This window comes from Alternaria atra (genome assembly GCF_907166805.1).
Source record: "Alternaria atra isolate CS162 genome assembly, contig: 24, whole genome shotgun sequence".
In the NCBI taxonomy this organism is placed as follows: domain Eukaryota; kingdom Fungi; phylum Ascomycota; class Dothideomycetes; order Pleosporales; family Pleosporaceae; genus Alternaria; species Alternaria atra.
In genome coordinates this window covers 58142-83456 of record NW_025091322.1, presented here as the reverse complement: position 1 = coordinate 83456, position 25315 = coordinate 58142, and the positions used below count along the sequence as shown (strand labels likewise).

At 51.0% G+C, this 25315-nt stretch overlaps 3 protein-coding genes across 3 annotated transcripts; 1 reads left to right on the top strand and 2 right to left on the bottom strand.

The window, feature by feature from the left end:
- Positions 1 to 860: 860 nt before the first annotated feature.
- ALTATR162_LOCUS4989 (uncharacterized protein) lies at positions 861 to 17595 on the bottom strand (the record flags this gene model as incomplete). The annotated part of the gene is made up of 9 exons (XM_043312605.1): positions 861 to 1520; positions 1569 to 1711; positions 15719 to 15894; positions 15949 to 16366; positions 16410 to 16578; positions 16635 to 17044; positions 17101 to 17226; positions 17286 to 17417; positions 17475 to 17595. 9 exons carry the CDS (start codon positions 17593 to 17595, stop codon positions 861 to 863), a joined length of 2355 nt encoding a protein of 784 aa, XP_043168540.1.
- Positions 17596 to 18123: 528 nt separating this feature from the next.
- On the top strand, positions 18124 to 18923 carry ALTATR162_LOCUS4988 (uncharacterized protein; the record flags this gene model as incomplete). The annotated part of the gene is made up of 2 exons (XM_043312604.1): positions 18124 to 18578; positions 18632 to 18923. The coding sequence occupies 2 exons, from the start codon at positions 18124 to 18126 to the stop codon at positions 18921 to 18923; spliced, it is 747 nt and encodes a 248-aa protein (XP_043168539.1).
- A 993-nt stretch (positions 18924 to 19916) lies between these two features.
- On the bottom strand, positions 19917 to 22796 carry ALTATR162_LOCUS4987 (uncharacterized protein; the record flags this gene model as incomplete). The annotated part of the gene is made up of 6 exons (XM_043312603.1): positions 19917 to 21011; positions 21064 to 21137; positions 21363 to 21445; positions 21500 to 21822; positions 21986 to 22647; positions 22703 to 22796. 6 exons carry the CDS (start codon positions 22794 to 22796, stop codon positions 19917 to 19919), a joined length of 2331 nt encoding a protein of 776 aa, XP_043168538.1.
- Between the last annotated feature and the right edge of the window lie 2519 nt (positions 22797 to 25315).

Below are 25315 nucleotides of genomic sequence, written 5' to 3'. Positions count from 1 at the left end.
CAGCGTGTCAAGCGCACGTTCACCGATGCATCCCCCACGACAATGTGCTCTAGCTATCCGCCGTTGACAGCGGGCAGTCGCCCCACCGGTCTAGTTGAGGCAAAGACGCACTACGATTCATCAAGGGCGTCCAGTCCAACTGGCGCGTGTACGCCATGCCGTAGTATTGTGTGTTTCTGCGGTGTCACCGCTGAAGCTTGCGTCCGACGGAATGCACTAAAGATACTACTTGTGGTGCAGGGCAATGAATCTGGTCTTACTTACGAGTAGACCCAGCGTCCCAAGTGGTTTTCGGCTGCCAATCCACTCGGCATCCGCACCAAGTTAGTCGTGGTCGAGTAGCTTGACGCCCATCCCAACGTACCGTCGTTATCGACCAGGATACGTGAAAGTTTGCATGAGATGTGGACAAGAACTGGGCCATGAGAAAAACGGGATCGAGTCGTGCAAACCAGGCAAGCGTGACGAACATAGCCCAAGTGATGTACTGTACTGTGCAGTATTTGTAGAGTCACCTTCTGCAAGAATTGAGTCCTCAAATAAGACACCAACAGCTTTGTAATGTATATAGATGTTATCTGCGACAAATATCAGCTTCCTGAGAAAGCTGCTTTGGAGTTCTTAAGATGGCTAAGAAAAGCGCTCGTCTAGAAAAGAACATCGTATAGATTTAACTATATATAGCGTGCGCGATCCAGACGCCCCACCTGGGAAAAGACAATACCATAGCAGTTGTGCAGGGTGTGAGTCACACCGTGTGACCAACCTCCGCACGCAAGGAGAGACTATTACAAAGCTATGGCGGGAGAACAGAGGGTCGCGCAGACGTATTCCACCCGCAAGCCTCTGCTAGCAATTCTCTACGATCCCCCAGCGATCCATGGCGAGTTCGCATCAAGTCGCTCCTCCGCTTTCTCGATATATGTGATTGTGTCGTCCACTCTCCACCTCCCTGTAGGGCCAATGTGGGTGCAGTGAACTCCCGGCCGATACTTGACCATGAGCTCGTGTACACTGCGGGACATGAGTGTGTTCATGCCCAGCTCAAAGCTCTGACCCACGCGTATCTCTTTCGTCAGAAAATTATAGCATCCCTCCAAAATCGTACTGGGCGTTCGTGCCATTTTCAGTATCTTCATCGAGTTGCAGATCGATGTCGCAATCTTGTTTACTGTCTTGCCGCCAGCCTCCTCAGCAGAGCCGCCTAAGCTTAGTATAAGATTTGGAAGGGTTTCAAACCAGAACACAACATCATACTGCGTCATCTGGCGAGCAGAGTTCCACGTCATCCATGTGTTGATCACAACTGGCAGGGAGATGTTGTTGAACGCTGGAAAGGTAAAGTTGACGCGCGTGGTTGCTGATGCGATGTTCTGGACCGCTGCAAACTGGATAACTTCGTACTCGGTGGGATTTCCGATGATAGACAGAGAGTCTGAGGGCATGAAGAGCCCGAAGATGTACTCGGTGTTGAGCTCACGGCCTACGAAGGTGCGCGTGTCGGAAACGCGTCCTTGGATCTGCTGATGGTCAGTACCGGTGACTCAACGCAAGAGTCGTAATCTTACATTGTCAGAGAATATAGTTGAGTTGATCGACTCGGCTTCTTTGACGTTATTGGGCGTTATCCATCGCTCGTAGAACTCGTGCTGGAGGCGCCAGAGTTCTTCATAGCCGAGGTCTGGAGTGGGATCTGTTTGCACACATGAGTCTGGAAGATGTCAGCGCCTCGTAATGCAAGCTGTTGGGGCTCGTTTACCGGCTACGACTCCCAACAGGCCCCTAAAGCTAGCAGATATGCAGAGATCCCATGTTCATAAGCCCTGTAAGGATGTTATATAAAGGAGTGCCTCGGCCGACTTGTAAATGAGCTCACTGTCTCGAAGGTGAAGTCAAACTCTTATAATCCCATGTCATCGCTGGTCTGAGTTCCGTGAAGATGCCAGCTGCTCTCAAGGTGCCTCGGCTTGACCGCATGGGGAACCACTTGGGGAACCACTTGGGGAACCACACGAGCAAACACGTGGGGACCTAATGATGCTTAGGCACGACTGCTAGTCGGATATCTTGCTGACTCCTTCTGCCCGTGTGAACCTGCAGCTGTGGCTCGTGTAATAGGACATCTCGGCCGAAACAAACGCACACAAGACTAGCGCAAACTTGTTACACTGCTGGAGCGAGCGTTTTCATCTCCCTTGTGCATGATCTTGATCTCACAAGTAAGGGTCACTGCCCTCCCAGTGGTTTCATCATCTGTGCCATCTTCTGCTCGGCTACTCCACGTCATTGCAATGGCATACATCATTGATGGCAGAGACTGCATGGTAGGTTGCTTCTTACTGCAAACAAGTTGAACATAGCATTGCTGATGGACCAAACCCTTTCCAGGTCGCAAAATGGATCTTCTTGGTCGTTGCCTGCGCTTTCGTTGCTCTGCGCATCTACGCGCACCTATTTTGCGAAGGCAAGAGACTAAACTGGTCCGAGTTCTTGCTGATGGCCTCTGCCCTTGACGCCTTGGGTTTGATCATCTGCGACACCCAGTGTGTCCAACAAGCAAGTAAAGTAAGAATCTACCCCTCTACTTTACTTGCTTGATGAAAACATTTACTTTACTTGCTTGCTTGACGAGAATCCTTTACTTTACTTGCTTGCTTGACATTGCTTGGTCATGTTTCCTGATTTTGAATCTATGATAGACCTATGAAAGCATACCGGTTCGAAGAAGGTGCCTTTGGCATTCGATCGCTACACAGTGTCTGAAGAGGCGATTTCGTTCATCTGTGATGACCTTCTTTTGTTTGTGAGAATACGCGCTCACACTCAGAGCTTTGCCGGACAACTGAAGAAATCAAACGCCATCTTAGCGAGCCGGGTAATCAGATGCATGGTGAACCCACCACTCCAGAGGTCCTCGACATCTTGATCGGCCTTATAGCCCTAGCCATAAACTCATCAAGCTCAGAGGTGAGTTTTGTACCTTTCCCTTTCCCCGCGTAACAGACGCTGAAGTAGCGGCGAGCCGCTGACGACGCTTACGAGCTTGCTGGAAAAAATCAAGCGCAGTATCGCTATCAGTAGTAACCTCATTATCCTCTTCTTGTGTTGCTTCAGCTATGTCTACCCACAGCTGCTTCCTCGTAGCGTGCGTAAAATCCTGCACTACCCGCTTTGCCTCAGCGATCCATTTCTTCTCATGACTCCCTTCGAGCTCCCAAAAAGGTAAATTTGTTCGCAGGATGCAGGGCAACGGCGCATCGGTACGCTGGCGTAGCATCCGTAAAGGGGTGTAGTATTCTTCAAGCTTGGTCGGGCAGTATCAATGGCGCAGAAAAGTATTCAGAAATCTTCCCGGGTGATCGTCTGCAAACTTTCCAGCCTCCCGGAGTTTCTTAAAGAGGATATCAAGAGACTCCAGTGTCTCGTAGAGTGAGCCATGTGCTCCTTCAAGGCCAGCCCTATTAGCCCGGCCTTCCATGCGTTTGGTCAGGTCTTTAAATGGTTTCAAGATATTGAAGAACTGCTCCAAATTGACCCAATCATGCAGTAATTATATCCCCGTGAGATATCGTATCCCTCACCACTATGACTATAGTGGAGAAAGAGATCAAATTGCGTTACGGAGCTTGAGAGCTCTTCAATCATGGGATACACAGAGTTCCAGCGGACGCCGCCGTCGACCAATAACCTTAGTGTAGAGTTGTTCGGTGCTGCCTTGATTGTACGCCTGCAGGATATACCGTTTCAGAAGCTCCCCCCGCTGGTCACTCCGGTTAATCCACACGCAGAAGTTGTGGAGCTTACCGATAAAGCTCTGCTTCCTCCATATCTCAAATCGTATCGTCGGGTGCGCCACAGAGCTCTTTCTCCAGCTTGCTGACACCCTGCCCAAAAGGAGGCTTTGACAATGAGATTCAGGATATGGCCGACGCATCGAAGCGGCTCTGCTGCGTGACTGTGGGATACTGCTTTGCTAGCTCTTCAATACATGTGTCATTATTGCTAGCGTTGTCCATCATGAAGAATCCACCGGTAGCAGGTATATCGTTCGACTCGATAACCGTCGACAGCACCTTTGCAATGTTCTCGCCAGTGTGAGGGCCCTTTAGAGGCCGGAAGTCGAGAAGAGCTGTTTGCAGCTTATGCTTCTCGTCCCGGAAGTGAGCAACAACTGCCACATAGTTCGTTCCTTCTTCAGACGTCTAGGTATCAGTTGAGATATGGATCTTGCTTTTGGTAAGATGGAGCTTTTCTTTCAGCCAAGTACGCCTCCCACCATCACCGTCCCACATCTCTTCAATCCAGGTGCTAAGAGTTGACGGGCTTTTTGGCAGAACCTTATCTATATCCTCTAGGCAGCTGGCAAAGATGTTACGGGTGCGTTGATGCGTCGCTTGTCGAAAGGTAAGGTCAAGATCAATAGCCCAGTCAATAAACTCTTTCTTGAACTGAGAGTCGTTAAACATCAAGCGCCGGCCTCCAAGGCATGGTATGGAGCTCGTTGTTCCCTTGGCCATATCGAACGGATTTGACGCCACTCGTTTGTAGCCGAATTCTTCGAGTTTGTGCAGATGCTTTAGGTGATAAATGATACTAGTAGTAGCCCCACTGTTGAATAGCGCGGAATCATGCTGGCCACCAATATGGCAGTACTTGCAGAGCCAGAACTTGTTATCTCCATCGGTTGTAAGCTGCGCGCCATGTTTGTAGATTGCCGAGGATTGGGCTTTAGAGTTGAGGGTACGCTTGTGAGGCTGACGATATCGAATTAATGGCAGTGGCTTTCTTTCATAGCGAATTTTGTCCCATTCAATATGGAAAGTGCATTGAGTAGATGTCTGCAGCTCTCTTTCACGGGTGGTTGGTGTAGAGGCCTCATGAGTTGGAGTTGAAACCGAACTTGGGGTTCCTAAGCGGCTCTCTGAGGTAGAGCTAGGAGGCTCGGAGGGGCTTTTAGGCAGAGAAGAACGTGTAGACCTTCCACGAGGCTGAAAGAACAGGTGAGAAGACATATAAGCTTAGAATTTGGTAGCCTTGTAAATAAAGACTGGAGGTGGCAGATTTTTCCCGGCACATCTGACTCCCTGTGCGACTCCAGCCAATCACGATTTTGCCGGGTGCCACCCGGTGAAATCATAATTGGTTCGCTTAGCTAGCGTCACCTAACTCATCTTCGACTTGCCTAGTACAGCAATTCTGTCAAGCAACTTGAAATTACTTCAAGTAATGTGAAAATCCTTACTTGTGCTTGCTTGAATGAGCCTTTACTTTACTTGCTTGTTACGTAATCAAGTAATGTCAAGCAAGCAAGTCAAGTAACTTGGTTGTTGGACACACTGGTCAGGATCGTCCCGATGCGATGGTGTCCTGCTGAATTTCTGAGCGAACAGCTTGGGATATGTCTTCGCAAGCAGTGAGTGAGCAGTGGGTGAGCGTGGATGAGCAGTGGATGAGCAGCGGGTGAGCGAGGGTGAGCGTGGGTGAGCCAAGGGTGAGCGTGGGTGAGCGTGGGTGAGCGTGGGTGAGCGAGGGTAAGCAAGGGTGAGCCGAGGGTGAGCAAGGGTGGGCAGTGTATTGCACGGGGCCACAGTGTAGGGTCTGGCAGCTTTTTGCGTCAAGTTGCTGCTCTTTGTAACCTTAACTGATTTCTTTAAGATTTTGAAATCAGTAATGCCCCTGTTCTTCAGAACGCTTGGACCCCTAGGAAATCCGCAAGACCATTACTGTTCATCCTCTAAATGTCAGGGTATCTTGGCAGGATATTGCAGGAGGATGTAACGGGCTAGAGCCCGGATGCTATAGTGATCCTCGGTGGAACCTTCGGAGCCTCCTCGGCATTCTAGAAGCTTTAAGGTGCTATGCGAACGATAAGCTAAACGTATAACATGGATTATAAGCGAGTTGCGAATCCAAGCGAGTTGCGAGCCCCACCAACCTTCTGCACCTCTCTACACGTAGACATCTATTTCTCAACTACCTATTCCTTCAATGCCTTCAAATGAAGCAGATATCCAGTTTGCTATTGCAGCAATCAGCACATCACAAATACGAGCTGTTAGCCGTGCTGCAGCTACGTATAATGTCGTCGAATCAACACTACGCAACCGACGCGCTGGCAAGCCCGCTCGACGCGATTGCCAGCCCAACTCAAAGAAGCTTACTACGCTAGAAGAGGAAGTGGTTGTGCATAATATACTTCATCTAGATCAGCGTGGATTTGCGCCTACGTACGCAGCTGTACGTGATATAGCTGATACGCTGCTCGCGCAGCGCAGCGCAGGTCGCGTTGGCGTCCACTGGCCACGCAACTTTGTCAAGCGTACAGACAGTCTTACGACGTGTTTTAATCGAGCCTACGATAGGCAGAGAGCTCTGTGTGAAGATCCTGTTCTTATCCAAGGCTGGTTTGAGCTTGTGGAGGAGACAAAGGCCAAGTACGGCATCTGCGATGAGGACGTCTACAACTTTGACGAGGCTGGCTTTATGATGGGCAAGATCACGACTCAGCTCGTCGTGACTGGGTCAGAGAGGAGAGGCCGGCCAAAGGCTGTTCAACCAGGCAATCGCGAGTGGGTGACCGTGATCGCTGCGATCAACGCTGCTGGCTGGACAATCCCACCCTTCCTCATCTTTGCTGGCCAGTATCACCTATCTGCCTGGTACGAGGAGGCAGAGATCCCACGCTACTGGGCGATCGCAGTCAGCGACAACGGCTGGACGAACAACGAGCTAGGAGTTGAGTGGCTAAAGCATTTTAACGCTTACACGTGTAAGCATGGGGTGGCACTAGTATTGGGTCTCATGTATGAGTGTATTGTTCTGTGTATGTACAAGTATGTGATCTGATCTCGAAAGTAGTCGGACTCATTAGTCATGCCTGCAGAGCAGTCATGTGATGTGGTCCTAGGCTTACACACCCCCTTCAGGTTCGAACGCATGTTGGAAGCTGATGTGATCGTGGACCACCCCCTACCGTGTGACGGGCAGAGCTGCATTAGGTGCGGGCTAGTACCGCTGACGGTGCAGTTCCAGATGGGTGATCGTCTGCCGTCGCAGTGTTGGTGGACCTCTGCTCTATGTGATAGGCGTCCCCAGAGCTTGTAAGTTTTTGAGGTCCTTTTTGCTTCGCGCTCATTTTGGTCGGGTAGTGCTTAACCTTTTGGCTGAGCTAGATGCCTTTTGCTGAGCTTAATGCCCTAATGTAGGAAAGGGTTCGAAGTGAAGAAGTGAAACCCAGTGTTCGTGCTTTTGTCGAGGCAAAAGCTTTGTAAGACCGTCTGCTGGTTGACAGTTAGTTTGTGTGTACGAGATGTTGATGTTGTTTGCTTGTGATTCTTGACGTAGCCAGTGATGATGAATGTCAACGTGTCGAAGGCTCGTCTTGAGGCGAGGTGTTGCAGCCTTGAGAAGACGGATTGTTTGCTGATTGTCGCAGTATAGCAGTTGTTCATTGTTCGGATCGAAGCCGATGTCACGGAACACTCTCCACCACCATATGAGCTCTGTGCCGGCAGAGGAAGCGGCGATGAGCTCTGCTTCTGTGGTTGACTTGGTTACAAATCGCTGCAAGGTAGCTTTCCAGTCGATAGGACCAACGAAAAGGAAAAAGATGTAGCCTTGCGAGCTCTTGCGAGTAGCTTTGTGATCGGCATATGAAGCGTCTGTGGCTCCATAGAAGTCTGGTTCGCAGTAATCTGAGATGTAGGCAGCATCAGTAGAGACGGAAGCATTGTAGTAGAGGGCTTGATCCCGGGTATTCTGCAGATATGCAATTGTTTGATACGCCGCGTCGATATGGCGCTGTGAAGGGTTGACGAGAAACTCTGCTAGTTTCGAATGGGCTTTGACGCCATCGGGTCGTGTTGCTCCTGCTGCATATCCGATTGAGCCTACGAGCTGAGCGTATCTGTACGTGTTTGCGTCGTGTTTGGGCTCATCGGATGGAAGTAACTCCTCGAGTGGTAGTGGCGTCGAAGGAGGTCGACTGAACGTCTTTGGAGAGGGGTACTTGCGAGCGATCTTATCAATGTACGATGCTTGCGATAGCCAAATAGCACCATTAACGCGATCTCGATGGACCTGGGTGCCGCAGAAGACCTTGAGCTCTCCGAGAGACCGAATCTCGTATTTTTGTAGAAGTCTTCGCTCAAAGTCATCCAGCGCTGCCGCATGAGCTGGCAGACATAGGACAACAATGTCGTCGACGTAGAAGAACACAAGAAGCTTATCGTTCTTCCACAGACATGGTGCGTCTTTGACTTCGTGAAGTCCCAGTTCAGTAAGGGTTTTGGTGAGCTCTTTGTACCAAAGCAGTGGAGATGTCTTGAGACCGTACAGTGCTCGATTGAGCTTCCATAGGTGCTCGTTGTCGGAGAAACCTTCTGGTAAGTAGCAGTAAACGGGCGTTGTGAGCTGCGCGTTGGTGAAGGCGTTGACAGCGTCATACTGACGGATGTCCATGTTGAAGTAGGCGGCAATTGCCATAAGTGCTCGGAAGATGCGCATAGCCAGTGTGGCAGCGTAAGTGTCTTCGGCCGTGGTTTGGAGATCGCCACGCACGCAGATGCGAGCTTTGTACTTTGTGAGGTATCCTTCACTGTCCAACTTGTACTTGAACACCCAGAGAAGTGGAAGAACTTCGTTATTCTGATCGTCAAAGTCGCTCCAAGTAATCTTTTCGAAGGTGTCTTTTCGCTTGACAACTTCCATTTCTTGTTGCATGGCTCTGATGAATCCCTCTTTGTGTGGATAAGGGAGCTTCATAACGTCTTTGTAGAAGCGTGGTTCAGGTGGAAGAGCGGTGAGGTGAAACCTCGTCTTGGGCGCCTTTGCGGATGCAGCTACAAAACTTGACCAGTATGTGTTTACAAAGAAGCTGCTGCTTTTTCTGGTTGGTCTCCTAGCTCTTCTCGATCCTTCTGAGAGTATGTGGGACGAGCGCAAGTTGCTGTCGATGAGCTCTCTGTTCTGAGCCAAGTTCGAATCGACTGAGGTGTGTCGTTTACGTTTCTTAGACGAACTTGCATGATTTGGTGATGGTTCTCTCTGCTGTTGTATTTGTGGAGCGTCGTAGGAGTCTTGAGTAGGTGACTGTATGCTTCTATGGCTTGGTCATGTTGGAGCTGGAGTTGGAAACATTGTTGGCCGAGTAGCTTTGCCTAGATTTGCTTGGTGTTGTTGAGATTGGAGTTGTTCAGTTGATGTGGGTTGAATGGTTAGCTGTTCGCTATTCTCTGCTTCGTCCTCTGAAGTGTCTTCAGGGTTGTGGAGAGTTGGCATGCGATGTGTTTGGATGAACTCCTCAAGGTCTGAACCTTGCAAGACCGATTCTGCATCATCCTTCTCTGGCTGGTAGAACATGGTTTCCTTGAACGTTACGTCGCGCACTCGTACGACTTTTCCTTGGTGAGCTCTGCTTCTAGCTCTTGGTAGCCATATTCGGTAGACGTTTGATGCATCGTAGCCAACCAAGTATCCAACAAGAGAACGCGGACTGAGCTTGTCGCCTCTTGCTATTTGCTGCCGTAGCGCGTACGCTCGACAACCATAGAACTTCAAGTGAGCCAACGACGGCTTTTTGCCATACGCCATCTCGAACGGAGTTTTCCAACCCAGTGCTTTTGTAGGAGTTCGGTTGAGCAGATAGCCAGCGCACATGTACATCTCAGAGCTGAGGGCTAGAGGTAGGTTGGACGCGACTCGCATAGATCGGCTACGGTCAATGAGAGTTTTGCCTGATCTCTCAGCAGAGCCGTTCTGCTCTTTGACGTGTGGTGCTCGAAGTTGGAACTTGATGCCTTCTTGGTTGCAGTAGGCTCGAGCTGAGTCGTCGGTAATGCCATATCCTCCTTCATCGTCCGCAATGAGGAATGTAACGGTGGCGTTGAACTCGCGTTTGATGCTTCGATCTAGCCGTCTGAGCACATCAAGAAGCGTTGATTTGTCGCGTTTAGGGATTGTAAATACGAAGTGAAACTTCGTAAAGAGGTCAATGCCATGGAAGACATATCGATGGCCGTTATAGGCAGTTACGTCAAGTCCAATAAGATCAATGGCTACCGTCTCGAATGGCCGAGATGCTCCTATCTCGTGGCCAATTCGGCGCGAGACAATTTGATGCCCTTTGTTTTGCGAGCATTCTTCGCAGTTGATCGTCTTTGGTGAGCCTCCTGTGGGTAGCGTAATGCCGATGACGTTGCCAGACAAATGGTCGATAGCATCGCTTCCAGCGTGTCCAAGCAGCACATGTAACTGTGGCTTTGCGAGCGTGCGAGGTCGAACGGGAAGTGCTGAGTACTGTGGTCTTCTGTTGTTAGTTGCATAGAAAGCATGTCGCGGTGTGTGCAGGGCTGCAGAATGTAGAGGTTGAGTTCGATGCACGAGTAGCCAATGGCCTCCTAATCGGGTAAGATCTGCAACATGTTCCCGCGGGGTTCCGGCGCGATATAAGATGCTTTTGCCTGAGTCAAAGTGCACATTGGATGAGGATAGGCGTGCGAGCGAAACGAGGCTTGTGAAGAAGGAAGGGATTAGCGCCACTCGCTTAAGCATGGTGGTCTTGATGCCGCTCACGGTAGTGAGGGGTATGCTGACTTCCCCCCATACATGACCACCTTAACGTGGTTCTAAACCTGGTTCATATCTAACCGCGGTTTGATGGTGTTGAGTCTGAACCAGGTTAGTCCATTAGCTTAATGTGTTTCAACCGCAAAACGCATTAATGGCTTGGCAGGTACTACATGTAGGATGCAGAGATACAGCTCTTGATGCCGACAGGCAACAACGAACCGGGAAACGCCCCTTTATCGTATTACAGGCAGACTATCATGCTACAGGCAGTAGTCACTACCGATTAGTTATCACTTCTGTAGATTTGATATATTCAACGGCTATCAGTGTCAGCCATTCTAGGCCATTCTAGAATAGTCTGTTTAGAAATCACTGTGCATATAAAGCCCTACATTCTGATAGCTAGCAACTCAACCAACATCTACTCCTTCTCCTCACCTCTAGCTATGAACTATCGAGATGATCGAGTGTATCGGCAACTGGATACGACAGAGGCACATTAAGCCGGTCTGGGACAGTGGAATGGGTCTACCGATCGATCCAGAGCTTCAGGAAACTCTCCTCGGTGTTGTGAATGAGGGAGCAGGTGGAATAGATTGGTATTAAAGCAAGTAACCACGCCAACACGTTCAAATTAATGCTTATGTACTTAACGCGGTTTTTAACGCGGTTTTTAACGCGGTTCAACACCATAATTAACGTGGTATGGTTTTGACGATACTAATATGGTATGGTCTAGAGCGATTCTTAATGTGGTTCAACCACGATAGTCATGTATGCTTCCCCCCACGCTTCGATGCGTACTTCTGATCTTCCAGCGAGTACAATGTCGTCTGGAGCAGCCGGCGCTTTCCATTGGAACTCGGCAGCATTGTTGCAGATATGTACGTCGGTGGCCGGGTCCAGCGTCCATGAGTGGAGGAGCGGATAGTGCTGATAAGGTGGTTGGTGATTGAAGGCTGACAGGAATACAGCATAGGCTTGGTGGGAAGTGTGTTCGATGGGGTCGTCACCTGCATCGATCTCTATCGAATCAGATTCTGCTTTATGACCAGGGCTGCCCGTTTTGAGTTTCTTGTATCGCCGATTTTTCTCCCGAATCTTGTTTAATAGGCCCTTCTTGTCTTTTGATTCGTAATTAGAAATCTTCTTGGTTTTTTCAGGGTCTTCGACAAATCCCCTTGGTCTTTGGGATGTGTCGATGTAGGGGCATTGTCCCCAGAAGTGAATGTCGCCGCAGAGGCATGGCTTCATGGGCTTGCCGTCGTTTCTGCCTCTTTTCTCAGAATATGGAGATTCTTTGTTGTTGAACTTCGCCCCAAACGCTGCAGTTTGTATGTTCGCTTTCTTTGAATGTGTGGTGCGATGATATCGTAGGAAGTTTCCGACTAGGGTGGGAAGTTGACTTTCGTGTGGCACAGGCTGATCACGATAGCGGCTCCATGTCTCTTCGGCCTTGAAGACATCAATAGCAATAGTGGCAGAGTAGCCTGAGTCGATCTGTTTAATGGCTCGAATGAAGTCTTTGTGAGGTCGAAAGCCGTGTGCTTCTGGCAAATCGAGTTGTTTCGCACGGATGTATGCAGCGAGGAAGTCGTTACACCAGTCTTCGATGTTTGACTGACGAGCATGCAGCACTTTCGCTGACTCGTATGCTTTCTGGACTCGGTATTCTTGATCAGCGGTAGTAGGTGAGTACAGCTCTTGAAGAGTTTTGAGCTGCTGGTAGACCGTGTCTTTGTCTTTGATGTGGTATAGAAGGTCCTGGCTGATCGTTTTAGTGATGTGCGCTTCAACTTGACCTAACTTATCTCGCAAGCGTCTGTATTCCTTGATCTCCTTGTAGTAGGTGTTGACATCCGCATTGTATTGAGCAAAAGCTTCTTGGCCAGGCTCGGTGGCAGGTGATCCATCATCGTTAATGATGGCTGATGGACGAAGGGGTTTTTCTGGCTTCTGGAGAGGTTGGACAGCTCGATCGGGATCGATGTACTCCTATACGTCCCCTGATTTAGCTATTCTCTTAATAACGAAGATCTAGAGCTCCTAGTTGTTGCAGCCTTAGAGGATAATATCTGAACTAACAGAGTAGGTCGACATAATAGTAGTGATCGGAGGTTGATGTGATAGAAGTGATGGCACGGATTAGGCCGGGCTCATAACTGTAAGCATGGGGTGGCACTAGTATTGGGTCTCATGTATGAGTGTATTGTTCTGTGTATGTACAAGTATGTGATCTGATCTCGAAAGTAGTCGGACTCATTAGTCATGCTTGCAGAGCAGTCATGTGATGTGGTCCTAGGCTTACAACACGAAGACTCGTGTTGTAGGTGCGCGTCGCCTGCTTGTCCTTGATGGCCATGAGAGCCACCACTCGCTTGAGTTTCAAGAGCTCTGCGAGGAGAACAACATCTACACGCTCTGTATGCCACCTCACTTATCCCACCTACTCCAGCCTCTTGACGTTGGCTGCTTCTCGCCGTTAAAGCGCGCGTACAGTCGTGAGGTAGAGAGCCTAATCCGCCGCCACATCAACCACATCACTAAGCTCGAGTTTCTGCCAGCGTTTAAGGCAGCGTTTGATCGAGCGTTCACGCCAGCTAATATCTGCTCAGCCTTTCGGGGCGCAGGCCTTGTCCCTCTCCAGCCAGACGCTGTCCTGTCAAAGCTAGACGTAAAGCTGCGTACGCCTACTCCAGCTGCTCTGCCAGAGGCTGTTTGGGAGGCTCGTACACCAAGCAACGTACGTGAGCTTGAGGCTCAATCAACGTTAATTCGTGAGCGCGTTAGGAAGCATAAGAGCTCGTCACCAGCTTCTATTCTTGAAGCGATCAACCAGCTTGAGAAAGGAGCAGAGATAATGATGCTCTCAGCTGAGCTAATGCGCGATCGGATTGCTAGCCTTGAGAAGGCTGATGAGGCAGCGTCAGAGCGAAAGAAGCGTAAGAAGAAGCGTATACAGAAGCGAGGAGTCTTAACAAAGGGAGCTGGAGAGGATATAGTTGCTCAATGTGAGGCTAATCAGCAGATTGCTCGTGAGGAGCGTCAAGGTGGAGAGCAATCAGGCCTCAGCCGCCAGGCTTTAGCGCGCTGTAGGAGGTGCAGAGAGCCTGGGCACAACGCACGTACGTGTAAAAAGGATACTGTATGTACTGCTTAATCTATTGTATTAATGTCTATATACTATTTTATTACGTGGTTGAATTATATGCTTTAAGAGGTGCAGAAGGTTGGTGGGGCTCGCAACTCGCTTGGATTCGCAACTCGCTTATAATCCATGTTATAGATATCGCAGCACCATAGATAGGTTTTCTTCTTTATCGAATACAATCCTGTTACCAGGCATCGGCATACTTTGCGCAGCCCCTTACAGAGGATATCGAGAAAACTTTGGCAGGGCACGTACCACTTTTTCAACGATATTGCAGCTATATCCTAAGACATAATATATATAGAGCTTAAGGATTTCTGAAGGTACTGTTTGTTGCGAGTGTCGTCGGATGTAGAAGAGACGTACACGGAATCAGCTTGTACCGTCATGTAGATTGATTAAGACGTGTTTACAGCTTTATTTCTCGACGTAAAATCAGCGCTCGTAGCATACTGGGGGTGTGGGCCTGGTTTCGCGCAAAAAGTGGTGTTCCTCTGGTACGAAGGATCGTAGATGTTGGGCGTCGCAAATACTCTCGGTCTGTAATGGACTAGCCGCGAAGCGAAAGTGCAAGGCGATTCTAAGATATGGGATAGCACATTGAGCCTAGTGAAATTCAGAGGAACCACTTACCAACCGCATTATTGGTGTTGGGTGCATATCAGCGCTTAGCAGGGCTACTTGAGGTCGTAAGAATATGATTACCAACGCTACTAAGTACGTCCACCACTTGCCGCTTATTCTACTAGCATAACATAGTAAATATCTTCCTGGAGCGACAGAGCGTACAAGTATGGACACAAGTGTAGAGATTACGGCTGTTTTTCTGGCGCATTGCTGCTTTCTTTGAAGCTATTCATCTATCCTGGATTCTTTTCAAGCACGCCTTAGGTAAGAACTATAAGTAGCGATAAGAAAGGCTTAGGTAAATGCAAAGTATTTTAAGTAAGTCGACTACCACGCCTTGGAGTTGGGCGCTTACGGCAGCTAGGCTCAACTCAGGAACGAATCTTACTCCTCCCATTTGGCACATGGTACAACTCCGGCTCGAAGTCAACGTTGGAAACCGTCAGCGTTCTGTTTTGCGTGTGAGATACTAACTTATATCTTATGCCTTTCTGCTTCACACTACTTAGAACAACGTAGTCTATCGAGCGAGGCCGACCAGACCGCTTCTCCAGATTCCGTGCACGAGCTTCACCCACATAATCAGATGCAGGAAGAGGCATACCTGCCGTGAGCAGAGATTCGTGCGGCTCGGGCCTGGCGATACACCCAAGCAGACTCGCAATGGACGGCCGCCAAGAGATCACGATGAGACGGTGAGCGCATTAAGAAGTAGCAGGTGTAGACTGTTAGTCTACCAAGAGACTGCAGTGATGCGCTGAGTTGCTTTGGTAAAGAAAGACCTCCGAGGTATCCTGATGACAGTCCAAAGCGGTTTGTGCTCTCGTCGGAGGGCACGGTCGGTCGCGGCAGCAGGTTCAACCATTGCTGTATGCCTCTCAGACAGCTATAGGCAGAATCAGCCAAGGTAAGATGCTGACTACCAAGCAGCAGTTGCGGCTGAGACAATTCTCCCAAGCACTGCACAAGCTGACATCAGCCCGGAACTTTTGTTCGGAACGAAGCTTACTGACGAATTCAAGAGGGGACCACAATACTGTACTCCCCAAGTGTAAAGCACAAGGGTGAGCTGATGAATAAATCAGGCCCGAGGGTTAAGATGCTGGTATTGAATTGCTTTGGACATACTGACATTTTCTCGCTTCCGGATTTCCTCTTGAGACTTCAAAATTGACAAGCGACAAGTGGAAAGTAGATCAGCTGCATTTCTATTATGATGCAGAATAGCACATGCATTGCGCGAAAAGCCCTTGATGCCAAAGTACCGTCCTCAAGCCCTTACTCATAGCCTTTAAGACACTCTACCGCTCGCACTCTGCTGCCTTCCCACCAGGAGCGTCTAACGCCTCGCTACCATCCTCAATCCCTTACTCCCCTTCGCCGGTGCAGGAATAATAAACTCGCCATTCGTATCGATATCCCTTTCCTTGAATGTATCAAATACCTGTAACGTTGGTCCCGTCTTCTCCTTTCCTTCCCCATAGACATCGTACTTGACTAGCAACGCTGCAAGTAAGACGGAAATCTCTCTTTTCGCGAGATTGATACTGCAAACATCTGTTAGCTTTCTGTCCAGAGGGTTGGGGCAGGAAGACACGTACCCAATACACCCTCTCGGCCCTCTCGAAAACCCCATAAATGCGCGCGACAACTTGGGGTTCTCAATCCACCTCTCGGGCCTAAACTCCTCCGGATTTTCGAAGACTGAGGGTGTTTTGTGCAGAATTGTGGGCGTCATGCCATACGTGATGCCCGCAGGAACTACATACTCGCCGTACACGACGGGCTCAGGCGAGTAGCGCCACTGCCTGTTTACGACGCCGGGGTGCAGGCGAATGGTCTCCTGGATCACGGCGTTGAAGTAGGGTAGCGCGTCGAGTTGGGCGAAGGAAGGCGGGTTGGGGATAGAAGACAGCTCGGCCTTGACGGTAGCGAGGATAGAGGGGTGCGTGTAGAGCGAGAACATCGCGGCGCTAAGGGTGTGCGCTGGAGATTTGAGGGTCAGCTGGGGTTCCACGTCTTTAAAGGGGGTGAGAAACGGGGAGGGAGTTGATGGTCTTACCCGTAGTCCCTTCGCCGGCGAAAACAACGAGTTGCGTTTCGCTCGCAAGACGGTGATTTGTCTTTTCTGCGTCGGGAAGCGAGCTGTTCAGCACGCCGCCAAAGATTGTGCTCTTGATGCGTTCGGGATCGTTTGAGGTCCTAATCTCTTCGACCTTCTTGAGCCACCACTGAGCAAACACATCAGTTCATTCAGCCCTTTGTTACCATCACGTGTCAAACGTACCATTTTCTTCTCCCACATCTCTCTCAGGCCCTCACCAAAGTTCCTCATCATCCAGCCGGGCGTCTTCGCTACCATCCACCCGACGATGGGCCAATGCCCAAAGAGATGGTTGAGGCTGAAGAACATGTCAACGGCTTTGAAGTACGGCTTCCCGCACTGGACGTCGTCGAGGAAATGGAAGCAGTCGCCAAACGCATACTGCACGACGGTGTCGCTCGCATATGCCTTGAACAGTACATTCATCTCAATGGGCCCGCTAGCCTGTTCGATCCGGTTCAGTACCTTTTCGGTATGTTCCCTGATCACGGGCTCAAGTTTGCGGACGCTGGCAACAGAGAAGAAGGGATTGATGACGCCGCGGCGCTTGCGGTGCATGTCGTGGTCTTCGGTGGCGGTCATGGAGTCTGGAGCTGGGAAGTGTAAGTGGATAGGTCAAACGTACGTGTGATTCCAATCGTAGACTTACTTCCACTTCGCTTGCCCACCATGACGGGTCTGTTGGTTTTGCGCTCGCCGGCGCCGGGGTAGAGGGAGTCGATAAAGTCTGGGTCGTTGAAGTGTACTTCGTTGGGACTGATGCGGACGATTGGGCCTGATGACTGCGTTAGACAAAGTCCAAGTATCTGATTCGTGTACGAGGCTGTGACGAACCGTATTTCTGGTGCATTTTCCTGATCTTGCGGAAATACTGTCCACCTTGCCAGACATCGTAGTAGATTTCGTACCATGAAGTCAATGCTGCTATCCTGGGACCCGGGATTTTGGCAAGGGGGTGAATTGTCACTATGAAAGCGTTGAATTAGTAAAGACGGCTCTGATATTTGACTGGCAAACACGTACGTCGATACAGCCCAAGAGTAATACCATAGCTCAGAACAATAGCTGCAATGTAGTATACAACCTTGCGTCTAGATTCGTCATCCTGATACAGGGCCACCAAATTCTCGCGTACGTGTTCCATGGCGTTTGCTCAAGTTGAAAACATACAATGACATGAAAAACGTTTAGAAAGTGCCATTCCCGCAGCAGAGACTGGATACCTATATCTATCAAAGATTTACTCTGCATTTACAGTGATCACGTTACCAAGAAAACATTGCCAAACGTGAAGTCGTAACCCCATCCTGGAGGATGACGGTAATGCTAATCGTGCATGTCAGCTTGTGCATAGATTTCATGCAAGGTCATCTAGGTATTGCGGGATGTAGCGGCCCACTGTGATAGATATGCACCACACTGCTTTGTGCTTACCTTGCGTCGCTTGGCTAAATCCACCTGCATCTGCGGCCTGGCTTAGCTAAGCAACCATCGAAGGTAACCTCGATTCGGGTTTGTGGCACAGTGATTAGAAATGCAAAACATCGCCGCAGCTAGCGCCTTGGCCTTCACCTTCGTACATAGTCTCTCTTTCAAGAAGCTATCTTAACCGTCACATATTCACCACCAAGGCACCCAAAGAGAACGAAAACCGCAACTTCACCCGAACAACATGGCCCCCACCATAGTCCTCATCACCGGCGCCAACCGAGGCATAGGCCAAGGCCTTACCGAGCGCTTCCTGGCAGAAGCCAATCACACTGTCATTGCCGCAGTGCGCAACCCCGGACACCCAACCGTGCAGAAACTGCAAGAGCTGCCAAAAGGTCCCGACAGCCAGCTCATTGTCGTGAAGCTCGATGCAAGCGTCGAGGAGGACGCGAAAAATGCCGTTACCGAGCTGCAGCAGAAGCATGGAATCGACCACCTTGACATCGTGATTGCGAATGCGGGCATTGGGTACATCTACCCCACCGTCGCAGATGTCAAGATTTCGGATATCAAGGCGCACATGGAGTGCAACGTGTATGGCGTGATAGCGCTGTACCAGGCGACACGGGATCTCTTGAAGAAGTCGTCGCGCGAGCCTATATTCCTGCCTATGGGGTCGTCGGCAGGATTGTTGATGTAAGTTGACTTTGACGTTTCTCTCGCGGATTCTGGTTGACCATGGCCTTTAGCAACCATCTGCCCATTCCCAACGCCGCGTACGCGCCTACCAAGACAGCAATCAATTGGTACACAATCCGCATCAACGCCGAGGATGAGTGGCTTAACTGCTTTACCATCGACCCGGGCCATGTTTCGACGGATCTGGGCGACGGGGCGGCAGTGGCAGTGGGTATGGGCGAGAAGGCGCCCCTTTCGGTTAAGGATTCATGTGAGGGCATGATGAAGTTGTTCGCTAGGGCTACGAAGAAGGAGTTCGGTGGCAAGTTGATGGTCTACACCGGGGAGGTATCGCAGTGGTGAGGGCATTTTAGAGCCCCTCTCTGCAATGCGTGCGCTGGGCACCTGAAATAGATTAACGATGGACCCTACCGGGTTTTACATATAAAGTTCTTACCTCGGGGTAGTTAGCTCGATAGGCTTATCAATGATACCATAAAATCCACCCTGCATTGATCTGGACGCGGGCAGGTGGAGACTCATCGTGAAAGGCCACAACGCGACGTGAACATTGAAGTTCTTCAGGGTCCATGCAATGTCTGCGGGCGCTACCACCGGTAGGTATCCTACTGGCTGTCATCACAGCTTGGGCCGGCATCTCACCGATAGGCTAGACGACGCTGATTGGTGTGCGTGCCTTGTGGGATCGGGCATGTGGGGTTGAGGTACCGGTACTTGTGCGGTGTTCCTTCAACCCACCCGCACCCAGGAAACTTGTTTATGCGCAACCCGCCCGGATGCTTACAAATTATGGAGAGTATGTTCTTACGATCGTCTTTTATTGCGAGCGAGCTGTGAAGCTGGTGATCGCGACATGGAGTTGTACATTGAGTTGGACCTGTATAGGTGTTTGATGACTTGAGATGCTGTCGGCTCTGATGTCTGGTACGGTTCATGGACAGCATGTGGGGTATCTCAAACAACATATTTTAAACAGGCAATGTGCCTCTACCCGACATGCACACAAAAGCTTACAACATCTGGAATGATGATAAACCGGTGATTCACGTGATCGTGCCAAGCCTGCAGGTGCGGGCGGCTCGGTTCGTGCGGGGTCTCGAAACGCTTGCCTTCGGCACAATAAACTGCTTACAAACAAGCTTACAAACAAGCTTACAAACAAACAATCTCTTGGTCTGCACAGCTTCTGTTGGACGCAATGAGGATGAGATTCTACTGAACGCCTCCGGGAATATCTACATCTATGCTTCTAAAAAAGCCTCCGGAAATGTCTATGTCTATATCTTTAAGAAATCCTCCGGAAATGTCTACGTCTATGAGAATCTACGTCTACGTCTATGCAGCAATCAATCGTCCATCCTCGCCCAACTTGAACGCATCACTACCGACAGCCGGCTGATTCCACAAGACGAAGCCCGGATCGTACTTTAGCTTGATCTTCAGCAAGCGATCGTAGTTAGCGCCGTAGTAGTCGGTCTTCCAGTGCTTGTTGTCAAAGGTAGCCTCGCTGGCGTAGGAGCCGCCACCGGGCGTGAGCTTGCGCAAGCGGTCTTGCCAAGTGTTTATCAGGGCGAGGTCGGAAGACAGCGTGTCCCAAGCGGCACGCTCGCTGCTCATCAGGACCAGGTTGATGGCGAAGAGCGAGTCGCGCCAGGCAGGCAGGACCGAGTTGTCGCTGGGCTTGTTGCCGGCAGTGGCGTGAGTAACATTACTGCTCAGCAGGACGAGGATAGGGTCGCTCGTCGAGTTGTCGACCTCAACCATGGTGCGGAAAGCATCCATTAGGTGCGTCAGCGAAGTAGGATTGTTGACAAGGGAGCGCGGTATCAGTCGATTGCCGATGGTCATGTTCCTTGTGTCGTTATTGTTAGTGTTGTACGTCTTGAAGTGGGTCACGAAGTTGGACTGCTGGGAGACCTCGTTGGTCGTAAGAGAGACGTTGAGCTTCGCAAGAGAGCGGTAGAAGGGGTTCAAGACCGTGGTCAATTCCTCGGCGGTGGCACCAGGAAGAGTGGCCATGTCCAGCGAGAAACCACTGCGGGTAAGGCGCGACATGGAGCGGAAGCCGCGCAACCCTTGTGCGTCGAGTTTAGCCACATGCTTGAACCAGGCATCGACAGCGGCCCAGTAAGTTTTCTGCGGCAGGTTTGCGCGCGCGAAGCCCAAGCGCGCGCCAGCGACAGGACCATCACGATGCGCCCTCACCGTCACCGACAAAACCACGGCCCAGTTACCGGCACCACCACCAGCCAGCGCCCAGTACAGGTCCCCGTTCTGCGTGGGAGAGACGGTCCGGTGCTTGCCGTCCGTGGTCACGACCTCAAATTCGAGCACCTGGTCAGAGCCCAACCCGTACGACGCGTCTAATGGACCATGGCCTCCGCCTTGCGTGTATCCGCCCATGGCACCAACACTGACGCAAGTGCCGCCCTGCAGAGGTCAGTATATGTCTTGCATGCAATCTGTACATTTTTCAACTTACCACAGTACGAAATCCACGGGCCGCTGCGGCCTCGTAAATCTCGAGCACTTGCATCCCCGCGCCCAGACGCATCGCTGGTCCCGTGTAGCGCGAGCTGGTGTAGTTGAGGACCTCAATCCCCTTCAGATGGTGCGTCCATAACGCCAACGCCCCCTTTCCTGCCGAGCGCCCAAGGAAGTCGTGGCCCGTGTTCTTCACCACGAGTCGCACGTTGTGCTCGCGTGCGAAGTTGACGCCCGCGGCTACCGTGGCAGCATCCGTGACGTTGATGGCATACGATGACATGGCACCCAACGTACAGCTCCCACCGCTGGCTGCGAGGAATGGACTGCACGTGTTGTTCTGCGAGTACGGCGACATGATGTTGACGGGATCCGCGAGGCTATCCAATATTAGTTTCAACAACCTTCGAACAATCACAATCAATGTTGCTTACAATGGACCCAGGGTTGCCCAATCCGTTTGGAGCGACTTGCAAGCGTCACTCGCCGCGCTGGTCGCCACCGCATAGCATGCGGCCTCAGCGACTGGAGCTCCTCGGATCAGCCTGCCCCCGACAGTGCTGTTGAGCATCTTCCATTCTGCCTCACTGGGCCAGTTGTAATCGCCTGGAAGGAGTCGGTATGATACGGTTGCGTTTCCGGACGGGTATGTACGCGCTGGTGCTCCGAAAACCACGTGTGGTAGAGTAACGACAGCAACAACGGCCGCCAAAGAATGAGTGTTGAACAACATAGCTGCTTTCTGCTTATGCTGAATCTACTCTACGCAGAAATGTATCAGTCTTTATATGCCATCTAGCCCCGTAACGCCCCGAAGTCTACGCGTTCACTAGTCAGCAGTGACTCGCAAAATCTGAAATCCTTCACAGCTTCCGTGCCTTGCACCGGACATCCGCTCCAGACCCCAGTAGCAACCTTACGCCGGCCTCAAATTCCATGTCGATCGCCATGTGTAGTGGCGTGCGCCCGGCGTTGTCGTACCCATTGATGACAGTCAGATCAGCCTTGCAATGCTCTAGCAGAATCCTCAATACCGCCTCCCGTCGGTTAGTTACGCCCCAGTGTAGAGCTGACCTCTGGTGGTTGTCCACCTCGGCGATGCGAGCGCCATGCCGCAGCAGCGTATCCGTCACGTCTTCGTATCCTCCCGCAACGGCTAGCATGAGTGGCGTCGTGCCGTCGCTGTCCTTCCCGTTGCAATCCGGGTCCTTATCTAGCAAGAGTCGCAAGATCCTATCATGTCCTTTCTTTGCAGCCATGTGGATAGGGCACATCCAACCAAGGGATGGCCTAAATGCGTGTATCGCATCCTGAGCCGACTGAGCCGGGTAAAAATCGAAGCCATCGTCAGCATCTAGTCTGTGGCTGCCGCGGGATTCGTGAGGCAAACTGCCATCTGCCACTGTTGTGGTTGTATCGCTCAAGCTTGGAGCCTCTAGTACGCCGTGCTCGTTCAGCCCCGGCATGCCGATACCTGAGAGAAAGCCACCAGTCTCGAACATGCACAGGCTTGTGGACGGGCTGAAGATGTCAAGCAGAGCCTCCCTGTCGTCCACGGCGCGGCCGGCTGACTTTTGCTTATCTACGTCTGACTGTTAGTTGTCTCGGACTCTCATGGAAAGTCGGGGCATCTATACTCCGGAAGCGGCGCTGGGCCAATCGATTCTGAGTCCGACGTCGTTCGCCATCGTTCTCACAATTCAGCTCTAGCTCAACTCCAGTGGGTTCCATTGTGTTCTTGCCACAAGGCAACGGGTTTTCCGGAGAAGAACGCAGCGCAAAAAGAAAATCCTTTCGCAGTCTCAGGGCGGGTGAAGTAGTTACTCTAATCACAAGCGGGATGCATGCTTATACAAGGTCATCGCACAATCGCACAACACTGCATGTAAGTCAGGATAAGAAGGATCTGACCTAGGTAACCAGCAGCTATACCACCTAGGCAATGATCAAGAAAGCGACCAGTGTACCTTCCTGTGGTAGACTTCTCAAGCACATCGGTAGCGCAGCGAGGTGGGGCCTATGATCTCGAAGATCGAGTTCACGGATTGCGTGCTAGTATCTCTTATTAAGCATAGTCTGGACGTGGGGGCCTATCGTCGACATGAAGTCGAGAGGGACGGCCCACTTAAGGTGAACTGCACCAAGACACTACGACTTAGTAATCCCCGCTGCCAGGACGGGTAAATTGCCGCTGCTCAAAGGAGCGTTATCCAGCGACTCGGGCTTCAGGCATATTCCCTTTCTGTTCGCGCATGCAGCATCGCATAGTTTCTTGGGTTACATTCTACCTTGTTGCGAGATACGGGTACACGGACCGGAGTGAACCAGCCTAGTGCTTACTTTCAAGTGCCACTGTGGGGGGTGGCCTAACACGCGCCCGCGGCCAAACATCCGTTCGGGCGACCGTAGTTGTTCCCTCCCATGCATACATGGGCAAATCGATTTTTGGAAAACAGGTTGAGCAGCCGTTAGCGTACCAAGCTCTGTCATTACCAATCGGAGAAAACCTTGTTACTGACATCCTCTGTTTGATTGGCTAAAAACGGCTCTGGTACGCTAACGGCTGCTTAACCTGTTTTCCAAAAATCGATTTGCCCATGTATGCCCCCATGTGCAAGGAATGGGCCGCTCAAGCCACACGGGGCAATCCGGAAAAGGGCCGTGCCGCCGGGAAAGAGGCTGTGCCGCGCAGAGATGCCAACAATCAAGTCAATCAATCAATTTGCTTGATCACGAGCCCACGTATGGGGCGTGCACGGTGTCACGAACCACAAAATGGTCTGGGATCAAGCAAATTGATTGATTGACTTGATTGTTGGCATCTCTGGTGCCGCGCTGGTAACCTACTTAGTCTGTAGCTTTCTGTAAGGCCAGCCCTCGCTTATCCATGCACGCCCTTCTTGTGGTTGTATCCATGCACGCAGTGTGTCCATCAACCAAGTAAGTTACTTGCTTGACACCAGGGCGCTAGAGCACTACAGTGGGCCGGACTAAATTAGTTGGAAACTTAAGCACAGACGCGCGACACTGGCCAATCACCTCGAGATGATCTGCTTACGTTAAAGCAACCGGTTGAACCGGTCGGTCCAGTGGGTTCACAGTTGCTTGGAACCCTGGTGTCAAGCAAGTAACTTACTTGGTTGATGGACACACTGCGCTGAAAAAGATGAGGAAGATATGGCTGAGAGGACAGCAGCAGCAGCTCTAACGCTTCGATCTATGTGTGCTCAGTGGCAAATACAATACATGTTGGCTAATATATCGAGCTTCAAAATCGGTGGTCGCGATTTGGTGGGGTGCGTGAAAACTAGGGTTGCATGAAAAGTAGGTTGGCGAGCTTAGTGGCCGTCAAGGGGAAAGTCAATCTCACCCGAACTGGCCAGCCCCTCCGAGACTCTGCCTCATAAGCTCGCTTATCCATGTTAGGAGATTATGCACTAGCGGGAGTGACGGAGTGTCAGGGTAAATGAGGGTTTCGACATGGTTTCGATCTCTCCATGACTTCCCTGTTTTGGCTTCCTATGATCCTATCGGACTTTGCAAACTAGCAGCGCGATTAATGTGGCCACTCGCGAACGCGGCTGAACACTTAGCAGGTACATTTCCGGCATTCCGCAGCGCTAGGGTCCGTGCTACTCGTACTGGGATTCCCTCTTGACAAACCTGGACGGATCAATGGGCAGAGCTCCAGGGGGTTACAAAACCCGGCGACCTTTAATAATTGGACGACTGATCGTGTTATTTTTCGCGAATGATGTTGCGCGACAAACATGTGCCGTCAGGGTGTTATCTTTGGGGTGCATGGAATGGTCGTACTCACCATGCACAGGCGCCTGAAGAGTCCTTGTTAGCGGCGGCTACACCTCGTCGGCTATCCAAATGCGGGACTGCAGGGACGAAAAGACCAGAGCTATTAGGAGGACGTCAATCCTGGCTACTACCCCGCAGCTCTGCCGTTCGCGCAATCACGAACTACCCGACATTCCGCGCTACGGCACGACGCACGTTGCCATGCGTATGAGATCTGTCACGATTCAGGTACGCGTATTGATTCTCTCCACTCCGGCTTCCATACCACTCTCACCTGCATCTTCAGCCCCACTGACCCCATCACGCAGGCGAACCAGTTATGGATGGAGCTCCGACATTAGCGCGTCTCCCCATTTCCTTCGTTCGGCCCCCGGTTCTTCTGACCCTTCCGACACCGAGGCTCGTACAAACGCATTATGCACGCAACATGACCCGCTACT